Below are 13,831 nucleotides of genomic sequence, written 5' to 3'. Positions count from 1 at the left end.
AATGATTGTTAATTAAAGTATAATTGAACTCGGAACTAGTCGGATGGAGTGGATAATTTCTTTGTTAAATGAAAAGGATGCCATGAGGCGGGCCTTGGAAAGTTTTAGATTATATTTCTTTTCTTTTGTATTCATATGCGATTCAAATTCAGCAATCCCAAAGCATGTCTTTCTTTGTTCATGGTTTGATGTTTGGTTGATATGGGCATATAAGTCATGTTATGCTGCCGAAGAAGTTCCTATAAAATTGGAAAATGCCCTACCTTTGAGTGTGGTTTAAAATATTGATTTACGTAATTGGAAGTAACCAATTAGGTTTACGACGAAACCTCTTGAAGAACGAGATTTTTGACTATTTAACCTATTAACCACTATGCTATCAAAATATAACTACATATTATCATAAAATAAATGATTTAAAATCTCTAGTAAGATAAAACATATTCCTCCTTTCGCGTTCCCCCTAAAGAATCAAATTTATCCCTATAACTACCCATAATTGTCCCAAAACTCTCCTATAACTTTCTCAAAATGTCCTCATAGTTATGTCAAATTTATTTCTATAGATACTCAAATAATTCCAAAATACCCCTACAATTATTCATAAATATCCTAAAGAACCCTTATATTTTTTTAAAAACCTTTTGTAATAAATATAAAATTAAAATATTTTTAACTCTTAATTATTTTCTTTATTACTTTTAAAAACCTTTTTTTTATAAAAAAATAGTGGAGCATTCACATTTGCTATTTCTTATTCTATTTGCTTATTCTATTTGATTAATCAATATGCTTACAACAATACTGTATACCTTAAAATGCATGTGATTTTGAATGAAAAATAATAAAAATAAATTAACTTTGTTAAGACATCTTTTAAATAAAACATATAATTATTTAATCTAGTATTAAATGACAATTATTTAATCTAGTATTAAATGATGAATTGGTTTCTTCCTCACTTTCCCCCCTTTCTTCCGTTTTTGAAGTTTCTTAGTAAGAATGGATGACGGTATTATGCCTAAATAGTAGACACAGGTAATAAATAAGAGAATACTAAATATTCGAGCCATAGAATTTCTTAATTCTGACACAAGATACTTATTAGATCTAATGTACTTATTAGATCTAACAGAATGATTTTGCCGTATCCAGACTAATACCAATTCAACCCATTTCATTAATAAAATGTAACCAATTAACCAACCAACAAAACTATTTGTTACAAATAACATCTTGTTGTTGCATCGAAATATATAAATGTTGACTAATCTGGGTAACATTGAACTTGGTAAAATGAAATGGTTGAATAATTGAAAAATGAGATTATTCAGGAATATACATTGAATGCTGAGATTACGCATTGAATTTCTAGTAGTCGATCCATAATAAAGTGTTTGTGATTGTTTCAGAAGAAATGAAACAAATGATACGATAGATCTAGGACAGTTATTGAGTGAGGTCTACCCAATGCTAGATGTAGAGGCGCATAATAGATCAATATGAACATCATGAGCTGTCCCGTAATAAAACCAATTGTTGCTGATACCTTCTTCCTGGTTCCTTCTTCTCCTTCTTCCATAACCTGAGCTCGGATAAGGAAGAGATAAGAGGGCCCTATGGAGAATGTGGTCAGAAATCCATAAGAGTCCGACCACAACGGCCGAATTGATTATCTTCATACATAAGGATACTAGATTACCTAGTAGAAAAGATTTAAAAATCATCACAAACCTCCCTTTTTCTTTTTCTTTTCTATTGTAATTTCTGGATTATTATATGATGATTTTTAAACTTTCCATACATAGAAATAGAAACAGATAGACTAGAAATGACATCTCTTATGTCAATGACATCAAAGGGATATTAAATGAATGGAATTGGGAAATGGATGGAATATAATGAAATAGAGCCACTTTGAGGTTCCCTATGAAATGAGGCATGGAACGAAGCCACCACAAAAAGTTATGGGAGTTACATTACAAAGGAAGCTTCGAGTTCATATTGGTCATGAGTTGAGAACGGGAATTGAACTTTATGAGATCTAATCTCTCGTTGTTCCTCAGTAGCTCAGTGGTAGAGTGGTTGGCTGTTAACTGACTGATCGTAGGTTCAAATCCTACGTGGGGAGATTTGATTCATTATGAATTCTTTAATTCATAATGAAAGGGCTCGCTTTGCCCGTTAAGAGTAGGCAACCCGTTCCCTGTCTTTGTTTCTATTGCATTCTATTTCATCATATCACATTTGGTTTTACGATATTTGAGAATCACTGTCAACCCTGGTAATAAAGACTTGTCTTCTAGATGTAAAGTGAAAAGTTAAAAGGGTAAAAATTGTCATTTAATACTAAATTAAATAATTATATGTTTTATTTAAAAGATGTCTTAACTAAGTCAATTTCATTCATTGTATGGGCCCTTATAATTAAATTAAGTCAAAGATGTATGAGAAATGAGTGTGATAATGCTTATTTGAATTGTGTGGTCATTATAATAAATATATTATTTATTTTATTGCTTAAAAAAAGTCTTGATTTTTTCTTTTTTTTAATTTAATTTTTAAATTTCAAATAATCAAAAATTATGAACTAAGAATCAAACAAGCGCAAGGCTATCGTAGTTGTTGTGAAGTTTCAAATATCATCATATTCACTATGTATAAAATGCATTATAATTTATGAATAAATAAAACTATTTCATTTATTAAGTTTTTTTGGATGGTACAATGAAGTTCATAACATATATGTTATGTGAATAAATAAAATTTACAATATATAAATATGTTATTATATTAATATAATGTGGATATAGTATAATTTTATTTTATAAAATTAATTATTTAATTCCTAAAATTTTTATCCTTTTTTTATTGTTCAATTAATTTTTTGATGTTTTTAACATGTTATTTCTTTTATTTTTTTGTCATTCACACCCCAAAATAATTTATTGTCTTTTTTCCCCTTATGGGCACGCTCATCCTGTAAAATTTATTAATAAAATATTCTTTTAACTTATAAGGGTAATTTTGTATAAAAAATTATTAACAACTCATGTGCAATATGCATTACAATATTCACTTGACTTAATCAATTTTTATTAACAGAAGGAATTTTTTGCAACCATAAAGATAGTTTATGGGATATAAGTGTGGAGACCCGAACTAGGAAAATAAGGAAATTAAATAAGAAAAAGGAAAATGGGGATTTCGGTAGGCTTCGTCAACGAAGTCCATGTTCTCGTCGACGAAGGCCCTTCTGAGGTTCGTCGCCGAAATTCAAAGCATCATCGACGAAGAGATCCAAAACGTCCGAAAATATCAAGTTTAAGGTTCGTTGACGAAGCTCTTCTTTTATCGACGAACGACCTTCTGTAGTTCGCCGACGAGGCGCCATTTCGTCGACGAATTTGACCGAGTCAAGGGGTCTATAAATAGATTTTCAATTGCTTTATTGTTAAGAAATCAAAATATCTCACTCACTATCTCTCTAGAACCTGCGCCCACACACTCTCTCTCTCTTCGATCTTTCGCCGTTCGTTGCCCATTTCAATGATCAGAAGTTACCATGAGGATTAGAGGGCAAATCTCTACGAGTCTAGCGGAGTGGATTCTTGATCTTAGGAAAAATCTAGGGTTCAATTTTCGAGCATCTCAAGTCATTTTTTAGGAAATAGGTAAGGGAATTATATTGTGTCAGCTATGTTTATGAGTTCTAATGGAATGAAATGTTAAAACGGTTTTTAGATAAACAGTTACGACTTTTCTAGGGTTTCTGAGCTAAGGGTTCGGTTAACCAACTTTATTTTTGAAATTGACCTTTTAAATTTAAGTATGATATTTTAAAAGTATAGTATTGGACTTTATGAACATTTTCACCGGTTGAGTTGTTATTTCAAACCATAGACTTATTTTAAAACCAACCAAAGACGGTATGGTTGATTATCTCCATTTTTCCCGTATTCAGCTATATATTTATATTTAGTAAAATAACAACTTTGAGATATTCATACCCCAGTTTTTGCAACAGTAATTACTTTCCCAAGAAGATGATTTATTTATGAGTTACTAGAAGAAAAATTGTGTGGCATGAGTATAGTTTTAATTGACATTAAATGAGCAGGTTTTGTGTAATACTAAAATGTAACAACTATAAGCCGAGATATGAGATATGATGGCTATATGCCCAGAGATGAGATATGATGGCTAAATGCCGAGTTTATGATACGCTGGTTTTTATTGAGTCAGTATCTAGCAGATGTTTTCACATAATTATGTACAACATATGTTACATACGGTATTATGAAATGAATTATGATTATAGTTTTATATAATGTGAATTTCCATATATGATAGTAGAGTCTTGTTGTTATGTTCTCATGGTGAAAGTACGGTACTATAGTTATATGTATGCAAGGGTGCAACTACACGTCTCAGATAGAGTGTGGATGGGAAAGGCGATTGGTGACCTGGGTAAAGTACTCCCTGATGTAGAAATTCTAGGGCTCCATCTGATGTAGTAATTCCAAATGACTCAGCCTTCGGGCGGCCTTTGGGTACAGATTGAGTAGGCACCATCGTACTACTTTATGTTTAACTTAGCATTAATCGGCCGACTATATGCTAGGTCCAACCTCTGAGCCGCACAACTCGTCACGGGGGGAAGCATGTCACACGTGTATGTGATGGCATGACAACGCTAGTCCTACAGATTAGATTGTATCTTCTAGGCATATATGGGCATATTTACTATAGAAAGGGTTATATTGAGTCAGCAATATGTATTTTTAGGTTTACAGAGCAATACAGATTTTAAAATTCCAATTACATGTATTTAAATGTTAGCAGTATATGTACACAAGAAATCTCATGCTAGCCACACACTGATGATAATATAATCCGTCTTACTGAGAGGTGTCTCACCCTAGCATACAAATATTGTTTTAGGTCTTCCAAGGGATCGAGCCTAGCGTCCTGCCGGGCTGAGTTTGGATAGTAGACAGTCCTTGTCAGAGCTAGTGAGACATTAGACAGTGTCTGTCTCTTTTGGGAATTGTAATAGTAGATTATGTTTACGTATGGATGTTTATGTGAGACAGTTAGAAACTCTAGTAAATATTAGATGATGCATGTATTTCCGCCGTGTATGTGTATGCAGATCAGTATGGAATACTCGTTTTTCCCTTGTTTGGACGGGTTGTATATGTATGGTATTTGAGAGATGTATGTTATGTATGTTTAGTGATACTTCGGGCCCACTAAGAGGGTCGGGGAGCTACAATGAGCGTTATTTTAAAAAGTTCAAGGGGCTATTTGTAGTATATGGTATTGTTTAGAGGGTGTAAGTGTATTTTCCCTTTATTAATATTTTTAAATTTTAAAATCAATTAGTAATTTAACTTTTGTATCATTAGCTAATAAATTTACAACTTGAAGTACATTACTAATAATTATTCATAACTAATATTTAAAACAAATGAGACAAAGTTTATATTATCATAGTTAATAAAAAAATTTAAAATAAGAGTTAATGTGTTGTATATAAGTGTTTGTAAAGTAATTTAATGAAATAAATAATTAGATATACACCTCAATTTTGCCAAAATGTTTCATATATTTCAAACATTTTCCTTAGACCCAATTTGGTGAAAACTTAAAATATTGTACTACATTTGATTGAAAACATTTTTATTAATTTAAAATTATCTCATAATTTGATAATGTAATAAGATGATTAATATTTGAAATTGATATATATATATATATATATATATATGAAATTATTAATATTTTGAAATTGTATTGTAAATTCGTAATTTAACTTTATAGCAATTATTGGTGATTGAATTAAAAATTTTTACAATAACCAATAATCATAATTGAATTAAAGTTTCTTGTAACAACTTATATAAGTTGACGTCTACAATCCTTGTTAGTTTTTTTTTTTCTAACACTTTATTTACTATTATTATTTTGAAATTCCCATTAAAAATTAATATTTTTAAAACATCTGATAAATTTGTAATTTATTTATCTAGTTTCTACCAAATTTGAATTAAATTTATATAATTCATAATATATATTTATGTATAGTGTCACGCCCCGAAAATTCTGCTATATTTTTTTTTTCTCACATAATATTAATAATACTCTGATATCATAAAACGTAATCAAAGTCAACCCAAACCCATAGGTATCGGGGATTCACTTGTTTATATATACATGTCAACTAAGCAGCGGAAACCATAATATACTTAACTTATACACAATGCCAGAGTTTTACTGTTTCCATATATATATCCCAAGAAGGACTATAAATCCCATAATCATACCCCAAAGATCCATCTTGCACTCAATCCAATTACTTACACTTCAACTAGGGTAGCATTATCAGTCTCCTCTATCTTGGAACTCGCTCCGCTCATCTGTTTGGGTTTCCTAATGTTTGTATTGTTAAGGTGAGACACCTCTCACTAAGGGAGATAAACTAACATCAGTGTGTGACAATATGAGTATTATCGTGTTATAAACATAGATTGCAAGTAATATAATTATAATATATTAAGTTGTAACTATTAACTCATGAAAATCTATACTTTTAAACATAAGCATACTATATCATAATAAAGTTTCGTATATTACTGAAATTATACCCTGGATGGATAAATGTGTATCATGAATTAACCCCGCATGATTCGGATTATGTGACCCGTAAGCTAGACTTAACTCTGATTGACCTACTAGGCCAAGTCAAACATGACATAACTATGCACAATTGCCCATTCAACCTAGTCCACCCATCCTACTCTCCGCAATGCTTCTTGGGTCGACACATAGTGTGTAATAACCCCAAAAAGGGATATAAAAGATTAGTGGAGTGATTCCAAAAAAAAAATAATAATAAAAATAATTAATTAATAGGATATTAAAAAAATAAAAAATAAAGAAAAAAATAATTAAAATTTATTTTTATTATTCTTCTTCTTCTTTTCTTTTCTTTTCTTTTCTTCTGCCTGCACGCAGACACTCTCTCTCTCCTCTCATTCTCTCTCCCTTTCTCCTCAATTTCGTGGCAGATTTTCGCTCGATCGAAAATCGAAAGATATTGCTGGACTCCATTCTCTGCTGTCGTCATTTCTACCTGAGCGGATCGGTGGTAGGAGCGGCGTAGACATATCTCCTATGGTAAGCCAATTTTCCTTTTTTCTTTAATTTCTTGCAAATTATAAACCTGATTGACAAACAGACACCACCATGAGAATCTAGAGATGATTCTCTACAAGTCTAGCAGGACGAAATTCTCGTGGGGTCGTCGTGGGCAAAACCCCAAATTTGGGGTATGGGGGTTATTAAAGGGTTTATTTTTAATTAATTAGGATTAATTTAGAAATGCTAAAATGTTGAGCATCTGGAGTTGAAGTAGGATTTCTGAAATTTAGGACCCGAGTGAGCACCGCGGGTGTAATTTTGAGACCCACAGGCAAAATTCAGAAAATTAAGTAGGGTTGTTAAATGTTAGTTTAAATATTAATTTGAGGTATATGGAGTTTAGGGAAGATTAGTTGAGTATTATTTTGGGGGAAATGAATTAATTAATTTAGAAAAAATGTGAATTTGAGGATTTGAGTTTCGGGCGCCAAGGGTGTAAAATCTGGGTGTTAACGAGTCTCTCAGTAAGTCAGGTAAGGGGAATAAATTATAGCAGTATTTTTAGAATTACTGTTTAAATTAATATGTGAAAATATGCTTACGGTATTTTGTTTGGAAATTATTACGATATAAATATCAAATAAATTGTGTGGCATTTGAGTGATTTTAAATTGTGATATTTTGAAGTGTGAAAATAATATGTTATAAATATTAGATGAAAACTGTGTGACACATGACATGTGTTGAAAAATGCGAAATATAACGATGGGAATTTTCTGAGAAAATATTGAAATGAGCATGATTGATGTGATTAGTGAAAAATAATGAAATGTAATATTTATATGTGGGTGAAAATTATTCGCATGAGAAATTAGTTTGTACAAATTACTGATATGAGTATTTTGAAAAAATGTGAAAATACGTGAAATACGATATATATTATTACGAGATGATGAAATGTGCATAGAAAATTATGAGAATATTTATATTGAACTGAATTATGATATACTGAAATATGATTGATGAAATGTCAATACCGCATAATGATTGCGGGTATGTGGTAGTAAACCCTGTTAGATGGTTATGATATTGAGCACGGTACCATTGCTAGTGGTGTTAGTGCAACCACACGGACTCTTGGAGTGTGTGGCGTGATAGTCGACTGAGTCATTTTGTAGGGTTTTGGGCCCCCTGAGTCCGGATCAGGGTTATAGGCCGGCTAATCCTACTACAGACGTGATATGTGATATGATATTTGATCTAACCGGGTCGGCCAACCGCGGTTAGATCCAGCATTCGGGCCGCACAACCTTGACCATGAGGGGAAGCATGACGTGGATAGAAAGATCCTCAAGGTGGCCATGAGTTATAGACGCGATGTTGGTATTTGATACCAATGATACTCATGAGTCCAAAAGTAAAATGAAAATGGAAAGTGAAAGAATGATAAAATTGGCTAAAATGATAAATGAAAGAAAGAAGGGAAATTGAGAAATAAAGAATGTTAAATATGATAAATGAATTGCGTGAGTTAATGACATAAATAATTTAGGCAAAGTGAAACTCTCCGCCCGAGGGCTTACTGAGTAAGGTGAGTGTCCTGATAGGTATCAGATGTGGCCATACCTAGCTGCATAATGTGTTAGGGCAGAGGAAAACTACCTGTATGGGCGGGTAATCTTCCCTATTCTCAGGAACTGTGCAGATAATTATGTGTTGGAAATCATTGAATTTGAGAAATAATTTTTAAGTTTATAAAAGCTTGTGTTGTATATCTATATGATTATGAGAATGTGTATATTAGTGTATTTTCTCATATGAAATGATGATTTGAAAAGTAAAGTGTATTATAATTGAACTCATATGATCACACACTATAAATAATTTATTCCTTCTTAGTGAGATGTGTCTCACCCAAATTATCTAAATTTTTCAGGGAACATAGATAGACCAGGTGATAGAGTTCCGTGATCATAGGGAGCTGGGATCTTGACACACAGGGTGAGTTTTTGGATTAGGGGGTGTGTAATTTCCCCTAGAGTTGAGTAGTTTTTGAGTTTGTGATAATGATGTATATGTGTGTATGTAGATATTTTGGATATTGTATTCTGAATAATATAAATACACTGTCTTTTGCTGTTAGGTTTTATAAATAAAATGACTTTTTACCCTGTACCCAATGTAGGTCGGGTCGTATGAATGTTAGTAGGGTTGTTGACTTGGCCGATTTGTGGATGTTATTGATGACGTGTAAATTATTTATTTATTATTGTTTACAAAAAAAAATTATACGAAAATCGGGGCATCACACAGTGGGTATCCTACTCTTCGTAACTTTTTGGGGTTAATCGGCCTCCAACCCAACACATTTTGAATAGTGTGGTTGTGTTGTCGGCTCTTACCAACTTGGTCCGCCCATCTTACTCTTTGCAACACTTTTCGGGTCGGTACACAGGGGTTACACTGTCTGGTCTGACTAACTAGCTACGGTACTGTGCTTTGTAATCTGTTCTGGTCCATCAGGGATTCTGGTATCATAGTACATTTCATATAATATATAACTAAACATATCTCATTTCATATTTCTGCATAAAATATGTCATATTATAATTTATGAATAAATTGTTATATATATAAAAATCTGTTTACGACATCTAGGCTGGTTGAATAATCACAGCATCTGGGCCGATTGTATTATCACGATATACTGAAAATATAATTTCTGTATTGTTTATAATTTTTCTAAAGACTATTGTCAAATCATGCATGTACAGTGAATTCATAAAATATTATGACATGCTATTATTGTTATAAATATATATATACTCATGCCACATGAGTGAGTGCTACTATATAACATAGTATCTAATTGGGGAAAAGCGTATTTTACTGAAAAATATTATTAGATCTGTTTTTAAGGTTTTCTCAGTTCAACATCAGTATCCCAAAAACTATACTAAATCATATATATAAATTTCTGAATCAAATACTGTATATTTAATAATTAATTTTTTGAAAATACCTGATTTAATTTATTCCCTTACCTGTTTCCTAAAAAGGCTGTTGAAAAATCTTAAATCACGCCCGCGGCGCTCAGAACTCCAAACTCTGAAATCGCATTATCCCTCAGTTCAATCAACTCAACCCCAGAATATTTCTCATTTAGCACTTCCTAAGTTCTATATATTCCAAATAAACACTTAAATCCTAAAATACCTTACTTACCCTGATTTTGGAGTGGTGCCCAAAGACTTCAAATCAACAATCCGCTCTGGTCAACTTGCAAAGAATCGTCCCTAGATCTTCGCGGTAACTTCTGATCGTCAAAATGGGCTAAAATGGAGTCGGAAATGAAGAGAAAATGTGGAGGATTTGAAATTTAGAGAGAGAGAGTGAATAGAAAATGAATTTTCTCACTGAAATCTAATTTTAACATATATATAGACCGCTGACCACGTGCATTCGTTGACGAGACACGTGTACTCGTTGACGAACCACAAAAGGGAGTTAGTTGACTCGTCGACGAAGATAATGAGTTCGTCGATGAATCCTTTAATGGCCTAAATTCTCTGCTCTCGGTATCTCCTTGTGGACGAGACATGTGTATTTCATCGACGAGATCAAGAAAGACGTTCGTCGACGAAGACAATGAGTTCATCGACGAATCTCTACTGATGTCCCTTTTTATAATTCATTTTTCCTTCATCTCATTCTCTTTCTTTTATTTTCCTTTATTACTTTCGTAGTTTAAATTTTTTCGGGTCTCTACATATAGTGTCCTTAGTAGCCTTTTTTTTTAATATTTTATTAATGGAAGTATACCTTTATTAATAATTGTTTATTTCTCTTAAGAGTATAGATATATTATATATTGACAACATTCTGAATTTCGAGTTTAAAATATATTTTTCATGATTACTAATAAAATTTAAGATTAAAGACAAAAAAGAGTTTTTGATTACCATCTAAGTTGAAATACAAAGAAAGGGAAAAAGAATTCATCGGATTAATAGAGAAAATGTTTTCCAAACTAATATTTTTTGCACCAAAACAACAAAAAAATCAATTAAATGAACACATAGTGTTCCAAGAAATTATAATTCAATATTCACCACAGCAGGAATGGTTTTTAACGACAATTATTTACCGGTGTTTCACTAGTTGCCTATTACCTTAAACCATGCCTCCTAGGGCTAAAGAAATAATTGTCGCACTTAAGTAATTTTTAATGATGTTACTATTAATTGTCATTATAAATCACCACTAAAAGAGTCTTATTTTTGTGTGTGTGTGTGTGAGGCATTCTCATTTCCCTCTAACAAAATCCTTTGTGCGCCTGACTGTTTTTGGCTTATCCAAAGTAAAAAATCCCTAATTTGAGTAAGATTTAATTTTTGAAGATAATTTATTCCCGAATCATTTTATTTTTTTAAATTGACTTATTGTTTGAATTTTACTTGATTTTGACATCATTCAATTTAAAAAATTAACTTGATTCTCGACTAAATTTAGTAAATAAATTATATTATTATTATTTTAAAACATATGTAAATAAATAGCCATTAGAATCAAAGAATTAAAAAATTCAGCTAATAAAATTTTAATTTAAAATTATATTATTATTATTTTACAACATACGTAAATAAATAAACATTACAATACAAAAATTAAAAATTTTAGCTAATAAGTATTTAATTTAAATTTTAAATGTGACCAAAAATATAATTATTAAGTTGTTCATTATTTGCTCATATTGTTGCTATTACTCTTTTTTCTTTTATATTAGATTTTTTTTTTCCTTTTGTATACAATATCCTAATAAATTTAAAATTGTATTTATTTCTTAAATTTGCTTTCAAGAGTGATGAACTTTACTTTTATTCAATCATATTTATGTTTAAACTTAATTGAAGAAAAAAAAATGATAGTTGTAATTGAATTACTTGGTTAGATGTTCTATCTAAAATATACTTCATTTACAATCCATTTACTTTCAAAATTGATTTAAAAACAAATCATAATATTAGAATGCAAACATATAGCGACATTCTAGATTTTCCAACATGTAAATTTTTTTTTCCTATGTACAAACTATAATGATCAACAGAAGCATTCATTTTCTTATTGATTAGTAGTAATAACCCTAAATGCTCAAAACTTATCAAATATTGTACTGATTGTAAGACTTCGTTCTCTAGTTTTATGAGTATCAATTTTTCACAAACACTTTATTAAAAATAATAACAGTGAAACATACAAATAAAAATCAAGTTTTTTTCGTACTCTAAATTTTACTAATTGTTAAGCTATTGATTGACTAGAGAGATAAACACTCGTAAAATTAGATCAGGTTGGGATTTTGGGAAGTCAATGGAAAAGGTCATTGTCATTGTGTCGTTAAAGTGAATTCTTAAACCATACCCAACATCTTTGCTTTCGTTGCATCAAACGTTTGCACCATCAAAGCTAGTTATATAGCGTGACTGCACTCAACGATTCTTGACACCCTCTAAAGCGTCTGAAAATCAGAAGTGATTGAAAAATTAACTTTATTCACTAAAAAAAATGCATCTTGCGAATAACATCCTCCACTATCATGAAATGCAAGAACTTGATGTCTAATTAGAGTTGCTCGTTGGTGCAGCTGAGATTGTCCAAGTTGGCTTGCGTTAAGGCGGAGTCCAGGGTTTTGAGGTTGAAATTGGTGCAAAAAATGTTGCAGTATGATAAAAGCACCGAGGTTTTGGTAAAGGGAGCTAGAGGTGGTTGAAAAATATACCTGGATTTATTTTAGAGTTTTTTGTGATTAATTAAGTGAATGATGATATATTTTTGATTGAGATAGAGATCCATAAAGAGAGAGATTGGCGCTATAAAGATATAAGGTGGAGAGAGAGAGAGAGAGGGGAAAAAATGTGGAAAATTTGGGTGGAAATATATAGAATAAAGAAATAATAATTTTTAAATTTTTGTTAATTTGAGAAAGAGAATAGCGTGGAAGAAGAAAGAAATTTTTTTAGAAATTTCTGTTAGAAATAAATATAAATAAGAAAATAACAATTCTGAATGTTTTATTAGAAAGAGAAATAATTTAGTTTAAATTTTAAAATATGAATTAATTATGAATACATAGAATTAAGTACAATATTAAAAATTTGAATTAATTTTAGATGCCTAAATTGTAATAAGATTTAGTAATATGTCATTTTATTATTTTAATAATTTATTTTAATAATAATTAAATAATTATACTTAAGAGTACATAATTTCAGTCAATTAAAATTTAGATAGAGAATTTAAAAAGTTCAAAATTTCTAAAAATTTAGGCTTGGGGTGTTGGAGCCTCCTCATTCACCAATCATTTGTATTATATATATATATATATATATATATATATTTATATATAAATTATATTCTATATTTGGTAGTAACCTAAATTCTGAAAAAGAGTCTTAACCTAAGTGCAACAATTGAATGTTGGATTAGATCTTGAACTAGTTTTCTTTTTATAATGGGATTCATAATCTAAAGGTCATTGGGAAGTCCACAAATCCGACGGTGCAGATCGATTTGAGCACCCGCAGGCCCACTGAAAGACCCGTGAGAGAGAGTGTTAGGGATGACACTGTAGATTTTCCGTCCACGAAATGCTATAATTGGGTAATTAGCACGTGAGGCGCATGCG

General features: G+C 31.0%; 1 protein-coding gene and 1 non-coding gene across 2 annotated transcripts; one reads left to right on the top strand and one right to left on the bottom strand.

The window, feature by feature from the left end:
* Window positions 1–923: 923 nt before the first annotated feature.
* On the bottom strand, window positions 924–1,755 carry LOC131162594 (uncharacterized mitochondrial protein AtMg00370-like). The gene is given in 6 exon segments (XM_058119208.1): window positions 924–1,021; window positions 1,058–1,135; window positions 1,173–1,215; window positions 1,341–1,393; window positions 1,396–1,643; window positions 1,645–1,755. Coding segments are annotated over 6 exon segments (603 nt in total). The 5' UTR covers window positions 1,728–1,755.
* A 304-nt stretch (window positions 1,756–2,059) lies between these two features.
* On the top strand, window positions 2,060–2,131 carry TRNAN-GUU (transfer RNA asparagine (anticodon GUU)). Its single transcript has one exon. It is a non-coding gene; the product is annotated as a tRNA-Asn (tRNA).
* Window positions 2,132–13,831: the final 11,700 nt, after the last annotated feature.

Source organism: Malania oleifera, chromosome 8 (assembly GCF_029873635.1).
Source record: "Malania oleifera isolate guangnan ecotype guangnan chromosome 8, ASM2987363v1, whole genome shotgun sequence".
Lineage (NCBI taxonomy): Eukaryota > Viridiplantae > Streptophyta > Magnoliopsida > Santalales > Ximeniaceae > Malania > Malania oleifera.
This window is presented reverse-complemented; position numbering and strand designations above follow the sequence as displayed.